At 40.2% G+C, this 16,637-nt stretch overlaps 1 protein-coding gene across 2 annotated transcripts in view; it reads left to right on the plus strand.

Annotated features, from left to right (window-relative positions):
* LOC108116596 (phosphofurin acidic cluster sorting protein 2) overlaps positions 1-16,637 on the plus strand; it is a 36,685-nt gene that overhangs the window by 4,012 nt on the left and 16,036 nt on the right. For both annotated transcript variants that reach the window (XM_017228547.2, XM_017228546.2), the window contains 2 exons: positions 15,986-16,300; positions 16,366-16,613. In XM_017228547.2, the coding sequence (XP_017084036.1) occupies positions 15,986-16,300; positions 16,366-16,613 (563 nt within the window). The remainder of the gene's footprint in view (positions 1-15,985; positions 16,301-16,365; positions 16,614-16,637) is intronic.

Genomic DNA, 16,637 nt, shown 5'->3' on the forward strand with positions numbered 1-16,637 from the left:
TCTGAGGGTTGCGGAAAAGTTGCCTGCCTGCCAAGACTGCCAAGAATTGCCTTGCTGTTAATTTGGTTTCATGGAAGATACGAGTAAATGAAACTTTTTCCATTCTGATTAACAATTCGGCAGAGGGATGGAGGTGAATCACATTATCCTTATCTACTGTTCTACGCAGCAATTCATTTAATATTCCTATAAAACTAAGAGGGGGTTTTGCTAAAGCATGAAGCATTCTTAAAGACATTCTGTGTTGGAACTAAAGAAGGAAATAGGGATTAAATTCATTTTATTGCAGTTATTTTGTTTAAATGTTTATGAGATTTTGATTATAGTAATTGTATTGTCTCAAAAATGAAGAGAAAAAAGTGATTACATTTAAAACTTAAACTTCCTTAGCTGAATATTAAGTTATTTACATTTTTATCAGATATTCCTTTCCACATTACCCCATTTTTTAATCTTTATTTCATTATTTGAGGTTTCTTATCAGAGGTTTTCAGCAGAAGGACACTTTCCCTACATTTTTAATCTATTTTTCCACTTCCTTATCTATCGGCAAAGGAAGCAAATCATAAATTGAAATGACACTAATCCTTCCCTTGCCACATCGCTTATCTTAAAAATAAATTTTGTGGCTTGTTCAGTTGTTAGTTTCAGTGGTTACCTGAAAATTGAAATGCATTTGCAGCCATTAAGAAATAATTTATTGGACTGACGGCCGTCGGCGGTACGTAATAAAAATGCACTTGGGATAGGTTCGGTTAAAATGTTGTTTGTGTTATTTTTGTTATTTGCGGTTCGTTTCGATTTATTTTTACAACAGGAAACATTCATGTTTTTCATGTTCCCAAGTGGAAGTGGAACACGTCGAGTGATGGATTGATGGATTCGATGATATGGCTCCATTATGCGACTCTTTCCGTTCCTATTTGTACTGTTTTTTGCTCAGGTTGGTTGAATGTATTTTAAGTGTTGAGAGCGCCTCTTTGTTTATAAATAAATTGTGAAATACTTTGCGGTCTTTCGATTTCTGATAAACATTCAGCAATGTTTTCCTCATCGTTGGTCGTGTAATTTATAAACTGCGCCAATGTTTTTACCAGAAATTAATTTAAAGCCAACGAAAATAGCCAAATGAAATGTCTGTGACATATTTCCCAGATCCAATTTGTATCTGTGCTGCCTGCCGATCGTGCCAGCTGCTGCTAACGTGGAGGAGGAGGGGGATTTGTATCTGTATCTATAAGTAGAATTTATAGCGCGACAAGCGACAGCAGTTGTTGTTTTTTTCACTGTAGCGCGTGTTGCCCACGAAATGTTAGCCTTGAACTTTTTTTCTGCTCATCTGCTCTGCCGTTCTTTTATTTTGCACGAACCCAAAACAATATCTAGAGCATCATCCCAGCATCACATGTATCTCTTTGCTTGTATCTGTATCTTTTGGCGATGATGTACCTGCATCTCTGCATGTACGAGTACATTAGTGTCCGTGTTTGACAAATTGAATTCCTTTTCGTTGGCTTTTTCACTGCATTCAATGGCAATAATTTCTGCCTTTATTGTTTATGCCGAAATGTTATGTCAACTGAATTTTCAGCTCTTTGTTTAAATGGAATTCGAATGCTTAGCTCATTGGATACCCTTTAGTTCTATAAACAAATATTTTAGGTGTAATTGAAGGGGATTCGTTTGCTATGATTCCTAAGAAACTATTTGACCAGAAATGTCTGGAAAAGTGTGTAATTTCAAGAAATTAATACTGATCATTGATATCTTTATCCTTACCCAAAGATACAGTTTTAAAATGTTTATTAATCTTGAAATATTCTTAGTTATGTTTATCTTTTATTGACCAACTGAATCCCCCATCGCATATACCCCACTTACCCAAGTCTCTTTCAAGGGTATACCAATTTATGCTGATAGCTTTTCAAATTGATTCTGGGTGCAATTTTAATGGGATTTACTTTATTCCGCTGGCATTGCTACTCCTGCTGTAGATGCTGCCAGTGCTTTTCCGCTGTCCCAACGTGCCATCTGTGCATCATCGAGATTACCGGCTACGAGTCAGCCAGCTGTGCTTTTGGCCATGACCGATGATTCAGTTATTCAGGTGTGTGAGGCATTTGGCGGGTGTGGGAGTTTTTAGAGCTTTGTAGGCGGTGGAAAAACCTTAGCAATCAGTTGGCTACGAAACAAACTGTAATACAAGAAAAATAGATAAGAAATGAGAAGGGGGTGGGGAGAAAAGAAAGTGGTCAAGCACTCGAGTTTCTTAACTGTTTGGCTGCGGCGGCTAGACCGAAAATGAGCCCGAAAAACCTAAAACCGAAACCCAAAACCCAAAACCAATCGATTTCCTGTTGCGTTCGCCGCGCACTGACCCAAATTCCGCAAAACGAATAGTCCCCTTGGGTGATGTAGAGGAGCCCCCTTCAGAGACCAGAAGCCGAGCCTCGACCTAAATTCTCTAGTGCAGCAGCGATGGTGGATGGATGAGATGGAGGTAGGTGGGGCCCAGATGTTGTGAGCTGTGAGATGCCCTCCCCTGCATCTGGTGGCATCGCCTCTAAGCGCATTAGCCGCGATCCCCAGCCAAGTAGAGTGTCGAGTCGAGTTGAGCTGAGTTGGTGGCGTGTTAATGCCCACAGCTGGCAAATCTCCTGGTCATTAGGGTCGATGGAAAAGTGCAGCAGGAGGAAAGTCAATTAAATTCAATGTATGGCAGCATCACATGCCAACTTATGGTCTATGTATCTGTGTGACCAAGTCAGGTGGGGATTAAGTACTAAACATGCAATCAGTGTGGTTAGTTTCTCTTTACAGAGTCTTTAAATTCTTAACAAATTAATTTAAACGATAAGTCTAATTTGATTGCTTATAAACTTTCAACTTTTCCGACTTTAATCTCCTCCACTAGGCAGTATGCCTTTAAAGATCTGCAGTCTAGAACCCCTAGGTCGTCAATCAATGTAGTTTATATCCAACCTTAATCTGTTGGAAGCCAGCCCCCACCCTAACAACAAAGCAAAATTCATTTCCGCGACAACAAAGACTGTCTGTTGTTGTTTTTGCCATTGTGGCTCCTGTCCTGTCCAGCTTTTCCCGAGCGTTGACTCATCCAGTGTTGGTCGAACTGCTTCTGCCTGCACTGGATTTTCCCATTTTCCCCCTTAACGTTTTTGTTTGCACTCGCTCTCGTGTCCAAGGCGATGGCGAAGGCGAAGGCGACGGTGCAGGCGTGGAAATGTGCAAACTTGGAGTACCACGACATTGTCCAGGCATGTCAACGTCAAGTTTGTTGACTCGCCCGGCAACCTGCGCCCAAGTGGAGTTGCAACAACAACAACAAGAATACTAACAACAACAGCAATATCACCGCAAACAGCGGCAACACGAACGGGAGCAACAACAACAACGTTGGCGGCAGCAACTGCAATAACAGGCGCAAACAACGAGCAAGTTGGCGAAAACTTCCGCTCCCCCAAGTTCCAAGTTCCACGTTGGCCAAAAGCAGACAGGCCAAACGAGCTGCGGATGTCAGCTGCATAAATCGTACGCCTCAGACCCATGGTACCTTCACCCCGTCTTCGGCTCTTCGATCTGCATCTGTGGATGTGTGTTTGGTCATAGGGGAAACTCCCTAAGAAGATTCCTTAGTTTGGGTGTCTCTTTCAGTTTGATTTCCTACTAGCTTGTTTATTTTGCAAATTAAACTTAACCCAAAATTTGTAGAATTTTCAAACCACATTTCACATTTCATTGAAAGAAATTAGAAACCTTAATTCTCAAGTTGTTTAAGGGATGTAAAAAATCATTAAACAGTAAAGAAGTTCTATATAGAGTAGTTTTACTGTACATACACCAGCACCCAGCTGTAGATAGTGCCTTCCATCGAAAGCTGTTCATAAAAGTGCAATTTATTAGCATACAAAGTACGCCGTCTAGGAAAGCAGAAAGGAAAAGACCAGAACAAGGCGTTGGCGGGGCAGGTTTTACCCACGGAGAGAATGGAAACATGGAAAGTTGTTCAACCTGGAGTGGTTTCCTCCGGTGGCCATGAAATGGTGGCCAGGTTAGGGAGATTTATGTGTGCAGTTTCCCAGCCTTTGTTCCCATGCATTATAAGCTGTTGACCCAGCATTTCATTTTGGCACTGAGCAGGCTAACAGCAGATACATACAAAGATGTGGCATTAAAGAGGCAAGATTTAGGGGCCAAAATAGAGCTAACAAAGCTTGATACAAGCTAACAGTGAGTAATCTAATCGCTCTATTACTATCCCCTATATGTAATAACAATTGATGGGCTATGATAGTGTAATCGATTAGATAAAGTTGGGCTAAGTTAATTATTAACAAAAGCACTCAATGAATATATAGAAAGAATGTAAAAATATCCATTAAAAATGATGTAAAAATGGAAATATTAAATATTTTAAAATTCACATAAGACATTGCCACAACACCTTGATTTTTATACCCGTTACTCGTAGAGTAAAAGGGTATACTAGATTCGTTGAAAAGTATGTAACAGATAGAAGGAAGCTTTTGCGACCCTATAAAGTATATATATTCTTGATCAGGATCAATAGCGAAGTCGATTGAGCCATGTCCGTCTGTCCGTCCGTCCGTCCGTCCGTCCGTCCGTCCGTCCGTCCGTCCGTCCGTCCGTCCGTCCGTCCGTATGAACGCTGAGATCTCAGGAACTATAGCAGATACAAAGTTGAGATTAAGCATGAAGATTCTTGAGGTCCCGGGACAGCGCAAGTTTATTACAGCATCCTGCCACGCCCACTCTAACGCCCACAAATCGCAAAAAACTAAAATTACTGAAATCATAGGAACTATTGCAGTTAGAAAGTTGAAATTCAGAAAGTATAATCTTTAGATGACAGCGCATCTTATAGTAGTACTACTATCCGGCCTCACCCACCCATACGCCCACAAGGCTCAAAAGACGGTTTTCGGATTTTCTAGAAAAGCTGATATCTCGGTAACTATTCGTAATAGAAAGTTCGGATTAAGCATGTAGGTTTTTATGATGCCCCCAATGCGAATTGTTTTTTCCGATCAAGCCACGCCCACTCTAACGCCCACAAAATCCGAAAAACCAAAATTGCAAAAATCTCAAAAACTATAAGAGCTACACAATTTTGTTAGAAACACATATTTAGTAGATGCCTCTGCAACTTGCCACGAAGTTGCATTAGGCCACGCCCACTCTAACGCCTACAAACCGCGGAAAACTGTGGCGTCTATAATATTATTATGAATGCCTTTGTTTGACCTTGTATAACTTATTTCTGTTAATATCTATCGATTTGCCAAAGGTTTTTCAAATCGGAACATTATTGCGCTATTTATGAAGAAATTAAGGTTATAAGGCCTCACATGGGAAGTGACGTCACTATAAGCATACTCAACATACTTCCTCTGACAATAGGTGGCGCCTTGTGAATTTCCACTAGCAAAATTAATATTTTAAAATTGTGTAAAACAGTAACGGGTATCTTATAGTCGCGGCACTCGACTATAGCGTTTCCTCTTGTTATCAATTAAAAACATTCAAACACACTTCACCTATAAGATTGTGCTAATCGAAAGTAAATATTATTCAAAACTCATAATATTCGATTGCTAATTTGTAGGTACTAATGTAAAAGAGTAAAATCAACAAATATATAAATGAGTGTTCGAGTTAACAAAGCCATTCAGTGGCAGTGCATTAATATCAAATACATCTAACTGAATCAAATGGCTGATAAAGCCATCAGAGAGAGAGAGAGGGGCCTTTGAAAAATAATATATGGAATGGCTTATCAGACCCCGGCTACGAATCGATCTTCAGTGAATCCATTAACGACCCTTATGAGGTAATCCCATTGACTCTCATGGCATACATTACGTATGCGTATCGGATCGGATGTTGGCCAAAGCTGTTAACCCAAAGGGGAATAAGGAAAAATGCAAATACAAAACACATTGATTAAGCCGAAAGTGTGAATCGATCGCGGTGTGAGGGTCGGTCATCTGCAGATCTCTGGCCAATCTCTGATCGAATTGGGATTTAACTAGTTTTGGTCTCGTGCCGGCAAATGGCAAAAGTGGTTTTCGGATGAGTCACATACGAAGAAAGCCGCAATTTGAAAGTGAAAGGTTTCATTATATCTATTTTCGGTTTTCTTTTCGTCCAAATTCGTTGCCAAAAAAAAAAATGGTATATAAGTTGAAAAAGTTTTCAACGATTTGTGTTGCCACTTTTGCGACAATTATGGAATTGGAGCGGCTGAGTGGTTGGCTATTTAAGTGGCCGACTGTGAAGGGAAAAGTGGCAGAGCTTGACACGATTTCCGGCAGATGATTCTCATTAATAAATACGAGAAGAAGTAGTTTAATAGTTTGCGTATTAACATAAAAACTTTGCCAATGTTGAACTTTGGCTGAAAAAAAGAGACCGACCGGGGTTAGCGGTTTAAGAGTAGCAAGTAGCCGAGTGGCAGCTTCTCAGCGAGTCACTTGACACAGTTCGTGGTTGAGCCCCAGTTTTGTGGGTGGCTTAACGGGGAGGTTGGAAGGTAAGGGAGGTTGCTGGTTGCGGTTTTGACTTCTGCTCGAGCTTTATTCTAACGTTGGAGTTGAGCAACTTTGACTTTTGGCTTGGCTCTTACTTGGCAACAGAAAGTATTTAAACCGATTTGTGTAATCTCCTTCCGTTAACGAGAAATTATAATTGAAAGACGAAATACTTTGAGACTTCTTTGTTGCCAAGAATGTTTCCACGAAATTCTTAATCACGTTAAAGTGAGAAGTTTATCCGTAGAAAGTTACTCAGCTTGTTAATCTCTCACAGCCAAAAAGGGTTATTGATAATTAGTAAGCTAAGCTAGAATGATTTTCCATTTAATTTCCCTTTAAAGTTTTAGTGATATGACTAGAATGGCCTATATTTCCTTTTCAACTGACTCATCAATTGGGTAATTCCCATTGTACTGCCCCTTAAATCCATATGTCTTGGCCTCGAAGGAATGTCGGATTTACCCATTGAGAATACCAACCTACTTATACTCATTTTGGCCTTTGGCAATTAAAAAATTGGAATATATCTGTGGAATTCTTCATTTCGCGGCTGCTTGATATAAACAAAAGGCTTTCATTGTTTATATCTCGTGGCATTATGCCTGCATATAGATCAGATCGGTGTGTCTGTATATCTATCTTATATTTATACACGACTGTAAACAAAAGCAAAGTATTCATAAGCCGGAGCACGCTCTAACAGATCATAATTTTCAATTTTATGGTTATACAGTGGGTTTCCGAAGAAACGAACAATTTTCACTGATCAATAGGTATGCAGATTGTTAAAAGAATATGTAGGACTTGTCTTTGAATAGAATAGGGGACTTAATTTACTGATTCTTATATAGAATCTGTCACTAAACTTAGCAAGTATCTATATTTGCATGACTCATTTTGCATTTAAAATAACTTTTAGGTATCTTGAACACCCTTTACATATTTTAATTTAATTAAAATATCTAAAAGAACTTACAGCACTTCCCAATTTGATTACTCAATTTCCCGAGTAAGGATTCCTGTTCCTGTACTTGTACTACCAACTGTAAACTAAAATATTGGCCAGAAAAATGCAATTAAAATGAGAAATGGGCGGCCAAACAAGTTGCCAGGGAGGTGTGTTGTGTTGGCTTCCACATCCTGCTGGGTTTTCAGACCACACGCAGCGTCCAATTTGGATTTTTTGGAGGCAGGGGGGAGGAGGAGTACCTCGGAAGAGGGCTTTTCTTCAGATAGTGTCAGTCGTTGGTTAATTTTATTGGCTTGCCTTACACTCTCCAGCTGAGAACACTTTAAGTTTCTCGATTCTGGGTGCGGCCGGGCGGCTATTAACTCAACGTGTAGTGTCGTTCACTTTTCTTGTTGTTGACTCTTGGAAAATGTCGTTTAAATCGCTTTTGGCCCTTTTCTCTCTCTGTGGGTCTCTGGGTTCGTCGTCTGCCACCTTGTACACATTTTCTTATGGATTAATGTCAGTTTCTTGGGTTTGGTTTTGATTTTCCAGAGGGCGGAACAAGCAGAAAGAAAACATTTCCAATTTATTTATATCTTTTCAAAAATATAACAATTTGCGTCAGGCCGGCATAGTTTAATTTATTATCAAATTTGTCTTGATTATTTATGAACTCGAGAGACCATTCTTGACACACTTTGTCAGTGGACATGTGGAAATATTTAATTATGGCGATAAAAGCTTTTATAGTTAAATCAACTAAAAGAAAAAGGTGATTTTTGTTTAGTACATGTGCTAGTACTAAACCTCTTAAGGGTTCCAGACAAGGGCGAGTGCTTTTGATGGATTCGGTCAGCTTATGGCATCTATACCTTATGCAATCAATCGAATGGCATTGGCAAATTGCTTTTCTAACCATGAAGTCGAAGCCAATCTGAAGCCGCAGAAATGTTCAAAGGCAACGGCAGCAGTGGCGGTGGGGAAATAAAAGGGAAAATTGAGAAAAATCGAGTTGTGTGTGCGGCTGAGAGTGAGACTGAGAGAGCGGGTCATATGATATATGGGTCATTAACGAATTGTGCGGCGACTTGGAATATCTTCAAATAATAAAAACAATAAATAATAATAGGAATATGTCAGCCAATAGCTCGTTAAATAAAAGTTTAGAGGGCGGCGTTCGCTCAATTGGAACGCCAGCAGCTCGCAGAAATTTTAAATAAATATTTGAAATAAATAAAAAAGACAACACTGAGTCATCTCGCGATCGCTAGTAGCCAAGTGGGAGCTCATCAGCCCACACACACCAAGCATTATAAGCTTATATGGCTGGTGTTATATGTCAGCTAATTACCTCATAAAGGCCACGTCATAACCTCACCAATTAAGCTTCAAGTACAAACACCCAAAATATAAAAAAAGCTACCGAAGATTTGTGAAATCACCGAGTTGAGCAAATTATATTATAAGCCATGTTTTGCTCTACCATAAAGCTGTGAAAAACTGCAGGAAATCTGAAGTTTATTATGAACTTCCTTATGACTGTGTACTAAAAACAAAAATGCAACGGAGAGAGCAGTAGCAGCCAAGAGTTAGTCAGGCTGAAAACTGTTTATTGCACAAATTGTTTTCTTCAATTAAGTGCGGGAAAGAGTCTGGGAATGGAAAGTATCTCAAGCAAAACATTTTTAATATGCTAAGGGAATTTACAAGCTCTCGTTGAGTGATGTAAATGCTTTATGCATTACGTTTATTGGCTGTAAATAAAAACCATAAAATTATATTAAAGATTAACTAAACTTGGTTAACCTTTCATTTTTATTAATTAATTGTCTTACCTTTATAGCTTTGCCTTCTGGAATGTATCTCAATCAAGTTGTGACTATCAATCATCTTCTAAACAGGTTTCTTTAGCTAGAATATCCACATTAAACCTTCATTAATTATGATTTATTTCTGCACTTGCTCGTTAAATAATTCCTTTATTGCTGACCTATCCTAGGTCACTTACGTTCGCGTTGTGCTGGCCATTTTCCGCTGTTTTCCATTGATTAGAAGCTCGCGGGCCAAGTGTTATATACACCACCCCCCCCCCTTTGGGGGTAAAACTCATGAATGATTCAGGTGTTCAAAGTGGAAAAGCGAAAAAGGTGTGAAAATAATTACGAACCGCTTTTAGACACATCGACTGCATTCCACGCCGCTGGAATCCAATCGATGTTTACAATATTTATACTAAGAATGAAAAAAGAACTAAGAAAGAGTGTGACTTCCAGCCACTTGAACTATTTCCTATTTTCTTTCTATATTTTTGATGGCACCTCTCAATAATTGATAGACCATAAGCTTCGTGTCATATATATTCGATATGGTTGTGTGGAGTGAATGAACCGGAGTAACCTTTCCTAGTTGGCCTGCAGCAGTTTCCCCACACACATGGGCTTTTGGTTTGGGAGGGTGGGTGGTAGTGCATTGGCCACACCCACTTTAGCCATATGACGTCGAGCTTGTTGCTGTTGCTGTTGTTATTGTGACTTTGGAGAACGCCAACGTAAAGTGCCATTTAGTTGATAATTGTGGCAAATTACCAACGGTAGTTACATCGATTTTCATACCTTCTCCTGGGTCGGTTAACTATCAAAAGGGTTACTGAACTCTCGCTTCTAACAAGTTATTGTAATTATATCTTTGTTAATAGGATAGTTTCGGTTTTAAGGTATACACAGACTTACTTTGAAAGAATTTTAAATGGAGAGAGAATATTACTAAGTTCTATGGTATTATATCATTACTTACCTCATAAATTATAGAAATGGAAGTATTTATATTTAAATAACTATATTTTATGCAGTGTATTGTTGGCATTACAAACTCAAATCCCAAATTCCACACACTCGGTTATTAGAATTTGAATGGACAACGTTTAGGGCTGTAGCTGCTGCTTCTCTGGCTCTGTCCCCGAAAAACATTTCCATTTAACATTCCGAATTCAATTGCAGCTCGCCTTCGGTTGCCATTGTTTGGGCTCCGTACGTTTCCGGGCATTGTCTCGTCCATAGCTCTGTCAGTTTGTCATTTTGTCAGTTTGCCAGTGTGTCAGTCCGTCAGGGGAACTGCGTAATTCTCGCATAAATTAACTAAAAGCACCCCGATCTGCCGCCTCTAAGGTGGCCGCTTGCTGGTGTCGTGGCAAGTAGTTTGGCATGCATAAGTTAGGCTCGCACTCCGGCAAACTTCCGATGGCAACGCATTTGGCATGCAGTTGATCAATAATGCAATGACCCAAGCCACCGGCAGACGGGCGCCAAGTAATGCCTAGGCTGAAAACTTTCGGAACCCTCTAATTAAACGCCCCCAAGGAGCCAGTGCCGCGCCCCCTCTGATCCATAACCACTTCTGGGCACTCTGTGGCGGCACCAACACCACCCACTCGTCGTTGGTTTCAACCGGTTTTCATCCAGTATCGTGCCTTAAATTCATTTAACCAGCGGCTCAAAAACCAGACCCTGCGTCCGTGACTCATGCTCGCAATCCTTGCTAAAACTCAACCGAACGGCTCCCCAGCGAAATGGAAATGCAAAAATAAAAAAAAGAAAATACAAGGAAAAAAATAATATAAAGGACAACGAATAAAACACGCTTAAATGAAACCGTAAAAGTTGCCCATAAGTCGCGACAAAATGACATAAACTAGCTTAGATGATGGCCGCATTTGATGTTTGTCTGGGTTTGGGCTTGGGTTTTGGTTTTGGCAATACCCTGGCGGCCTTTTTGGGTGTGTTTTTTCTAGGGATTCCCTAATTAATGAGTGACTAAAAGAGTTCCACGTGCTATCTAGTGTTTTTTTTGGTTTGATTTTAGATATTGATTAGGTGTATTGGCTGAAAGGGAAAAGAAATATCTTAAAGGTTGTTCACTGATTCTTTGAAAAATTTCATAATTTTTGCACCTCTTTTGTAGCTTTCTGCTTTCTTAGAAAGTATGATGCAATATCATTTGACGCATAACAATTCTTTCATTGTTTCTGCCTCTTTAAACTTGCATCACTCATACGCCGTGTATCACTCATAGGTATAACTCATTCGACCCATGGCCCCATACTGGTTTACCCACTTGTGGTTATAATCTTATGACAGCTATTTGCTGATTTGTCGAGCTCTTTCCCAGCTTGACATCTGGACATGGGGAGGAGGGAGGATTGCTGTCCCTGAACGGGCAGCTATCATCCAGCCAGGTCTCTCGTTCTTTGTCAACGGCTGCTTGATCCGTAATATGGTCAAGTCTTTGTTGTCTACGAAAGACAGACACTTGTCGTCGCTGCAGGAAATGCAAAGTGCAATTTGCATACGGCTCGCCGGCGGCAGTTAAACAAGCCACGAGTAGTCGCCCCCGCCGAGAGTTGACTATATATTGACTACATTGTGAATCATGGCTGGGCACATAGCATCATCATGGGCCATCGTCATTCACACGGACTGCTAACTGCTACACGCGAATCTACGGATAACTTAACAGCGGAAACAAAACTGCAAATTAGCATGTTAACAAAATAGCCAGTTACAGGCCGGGCTTCCCGTCTATCTGTCCGCCATTTGTCCGGGGTGTTAACAGCCGCCTCACGGCAAACTCACAACTTACAACAGCTAATCAACGAGAAAGCGCATACTGGCAAATATGAAATATGTACTATATATAGAGCTCACCCAGCAATAAAAGAGAGATGAGCGAGGGTGATGAACGCGATCACGCAACCTGGGGCAACGTTTTTGCGAGCAGTGTCGTTTTATTGCCGGAATTGATGTCAAAGGTGCTACTTGCTGATCACATTGCAGGGAATTATAGAGGGCACACATTCCCACATATTAAACTGAGGGAATGCTGGTTAAGTTACCAGTAATTAACTTGTTATGTTAACTTCATACTTAATCTTTTTGCCACATTGTCTTAAAACAGAATGGTGTTTCATTATGATATTATATAATTTCTTTAAAAGTCTGTCTGTAGTCTCGAATTTTAGATGGTAGTATATATAAATTGCTGAGACAAAGAGCCGTCATTCATCAACATAAATAAATTCACATTTCAGCCGAGGCACTCGAATATGTCAAGCAAAATATTTAGCTTTATTGAGACTCTGGACCGGCGGAGAAGATCATCTCTGCCTCTGGAATCTTGCGCCAGTGACACAGTTTCCGTCTCTTTCAGCTTTCAGCTTGATTGAGGCGATTTGCGGACTCAATTTGTTTTTATGTAGCATTTTCATTTCGCCTATTTTGCCTTTGCATTTCCATCCTATGCTTTTTCCTCCCTAATCAGTTTCAATTTCCAGTCTCCTTCTTTTTTTTTGTGCTTTTATTTGTGCCATAAAATGTGGGTGCAGGGGGTGTTAAAGAGCTTATCAAGTACACAACCGCTATCGCGTACTATTTATACTCATAGTTGATGATTAAGTAATTAATACCACGGCGCTTGTCGAGTGCTTAACCGGGTAATTGGTCTGATTTGCAATTAAGACTAGTTATCAAGGTGATTTTTTTTTATGTAGCTTTTCTAGGCTTTACTCTATAGAAGAGGAATACATTATCCATTGGATCAGCCAATCAATCCCCTAGGCCATAATTCATATGGATGCCCAGTGTCCGTTCTCCGCTGTCCGCTGTCCGCTACCTCAATTGGTCATTTATCAAAGCTCCTTCGCAACAAAGAAAACATTGTTCGCGACTTGGGGTACGATGAACTGGAAAGAAAAGATTGGTTAGTCGGGGGAGGTTGGCGGTTCAGGGGCAGACACTCAGGCAGATAAAGACGCGAATAAAAGCGAAAAAAAAATATATAAGAAAATGCTTTCCGGCAGCATTCGACGTGTGTCATTCATGACCAGAGCACAAAAAAAAAAGGTTCATGAAGAAAAGATGAAAAAAACCATGACAATCGAAAACCAAAGAAAATAATGGCCGAAAACGTAATGCCAAATTGGTAAACGAACAAAAAAAAAGGAAGGAAGGTAAGAACCCACAACTTTAAACCTGAAAGCGAAGCTTTGTTTGCTTTTTCAAAAACTCGACCAGTCAATGACATTGCCCAGACGAAAACAAATAACAAACAAACTTTGGCAAAGGCAGAAATAAAAATCAAATAATGTAAAGGCAGCGAGTACAGGCGAAACGCGCCCCTCGATTTCTTATAAACATTTAAAAATATACCCCCAAGACGACGACACGAGAACAACAATAAAATGTCAACTTATTTTTAACAAACAATGCGAACATGCCATGTCAAGTGCATGCAAATCAAATTGATTGGATGGTATTGCTCTTTCGGGGGGAGATATGGGGGTTCCGATCTGATCGATTCAATCGGGGGAGAGTTGAGTCGACAGTCGTGTTAGTCACTGAAAGACTCATTCCTAATGCTGATCACATTTGGTAATTATAAATGATATTCCGAGTGATCTACGTGATAAGGTTGATGATTTATTTATGACACTTTGGGAAGTGTTGTCTAAATACGGAAATATATACGAGGATGTTCTAGGAACTTGTGTAGTTAATGCTAATGGGATTTGATATTATAGGTTTATTGAAAAATTATTTCATGATGAGTTTTTAAACATTAAAATAAACGTATTCATTATGACCAATATTCTTTGCCTGCTTAATGCTGCAATATTTTTTAACCCTTATCAAGGTTTTATCAATATCTTTTCTTTATGGTTAATTTATATATTTGCAACTTGTTAATCATTTTGCGTTTTATTTCTGTAACGCCATAAACAGTTCATTGAAGTTTTTAGATTGCGTGAACTGTCTGTCTGAGTTGCCTTATGAAAGCTGTCCTCGTCTTGTCACCTAGTAAACCGCCGTACCCAAACCCCCGTTAATGAAATTTGCATGAGGCAACAAAACGAATGCTTTGAATTATTAATTAAGAAATTAATTGCGCGATGTCGACGGCTACGCACCCGAACTTGGCCCCTCTGCACATTCCAGGCCAAGAGCTTTCATATTTGCAGTTACACAGGAAGAAAATGCTGAATGTTCAGTAATATTTTTAAGTTAATAAAATATTTGAATAAGGCGAGGTTTTCTCATATGAAATCATTTTAAATGCTTCTCAAATTGTTTATTTAAAATTATTTACTCTGCATGTTTGATGGCTGGTCAAGGGAACTCAATAAGCGGTTGCCATTGTCTGGCAATCAATGGCTGGGCATAGTTTCGACCCAATCCCAGACCACCATCTGCATCGCTGTCCATTGTCCATTGTCCGCAGCCTCGCCCCGCGAAAGTCGAGTCATCCGGCTGTCTGCTTAGTCAGCTCCATTTGCATATCTTTCACACCCCACCAAGCCGGATATCATCTCGTACATACATACTATATACCTCTCGTTGATGATAATAATGATGCACCCGTGCTCCAAGATCACCCAACTCCACCCAACTCTGTTCAGTCCATTCCCGCTGATTTGACCAGATGAGTGAGCAGTTCCAACAAAAGATGTCCGGAGTGCGTAATCTCTTTCTCTGAGGGGGCATTACGGAGCAGAAATTAATCAGGAAATAAATTATAAATACCCATACATACACACACAGTCTGGACTTTGTCTTGTGCTGCCAAAAACGTTGAAAAAAATTATATTCGTCGGTTTGCTTGTGACATTGCAAAAAAGGAAAATGAAAAACTGAAATCCAATTTCCATTATGGCTTAGTTATAAGCGATTATAATGGCCATTACATCTGACTTTGCTGAAAATTAAGAGAGAGAGAGAGAGAGAGAGAGGGAGCAAGGGGAGGCTAGAGAGAGAATTTTCTTTTTAAAATCGCACAAGAGAAAACTTTAATTTTAATGTCTTTCCAGTCTCTCTCCAGTTTTCATCGGACATTCGGCGCATGCATGCGCTTTTCCTGCATTTTCATTTCGCCTCTATTTTATTTCATTTTCCATTATACAACTTTTGTTTTCTACTTGATTGCATTTTACTTTTGATTTTTCTGCCTCGCTTTCCCGGCCTCTTGCAACGAAAAATCTCTTGGCGTGAAATTGTTTTCTTGCTTAGATTTCGATGATCGATTGTTCAGTGCATTGGAAATGCATTTAACGAGGTTTTTCATTTCCATTTTCTCTCTCTCTCGTTTCTTTTTTGCTTACTAAATGGACGTAAATGTTGATGGGAATCTAAGATTGATTGAGCTCATAAATTTGCTCATGAAAAAGGTATCATCAAAGATTTTATAGAATGAAGCTCTTTCGGTTTTATCTTTTACAGTTTGTAGTCTATTTTGAGTAAGAAGATAGCTAATGCTAACTTACTTAATATCGAAAAACTATATTTTAAAATCCATATCCAACCCTTTCAGAAGTATCTTTTGCAAATCCAATAACCTCTTGCTAAAAACAACTCCTTCCCCCTTTAACTTTTTTGATTTTAAACTAACCCAAGATGTTTTCCCTCCCATTTTCCAGACTCTGCTCGCTGACAATAACACGTCTGTCCATCTTGACCCCACTGCCGGGTGACACCACCTCGTTGTCGCTAGCGGTGAAGATGCAGAGCTCCAAGAGGACGCTGCGCAGCCACGAGATACCCATCAACGGCTCTGCCCTAACCTCATCCGCTTCCCTGCAGGGCAACTCTCCGATGTCGGGCGTGGGTGCCGGTACTCCGGGCAGTGCAGGAACTGGTGGCGGACTGGGCGTGGCTGTGCCCTTGACGGAAACCGAGCTGGACTTGCACTTCAGCCTGCAGTATCCGCACTTTATCAAGAGAGATGGCAATAGGTGGGTATTGATCTATATAAAATATCTGATATATTTTCTGATATATATCTTTCTGTCATCTTCAGACTGGTTATTTTGCTGCAACGCCGCAAGAAATACAAATCACGCACCATTTTGGGCTACAAAACGCTGGCCGAGGGCATCATCCGCATGGACGCAGTGCTCCAGAAATCGATGGACATGATCATCGAGCTAACCGCTTCCGGGAAGAATGGCCGACCGGGCACTGTGGTGGCCTGTCTCCGTGCCGAAAGAGTCTCTTCCATTCCAGTTGACCATGACAATAAGAACAACAACAGCGTCCTGCTGGCAGGTGAGTTGGCTAGTATTCTAAGGA

The sequence above is a fragment of the Drosophila eugracilis genome, unplaced genomic scaffold, assembly GCF_018153835.1.
Source record: "Drosophila eugracilis isolate 14026-0451.02 unplaced genomic scaffold, ASM1815383v1 contig_75, whole genome shotgun sequence".
NCBI lineage: Eukaryota > Metazoa > Arthropoda > Insecta > Diptera > Drosophilidae > Drosophila > Drosophila eugracilis.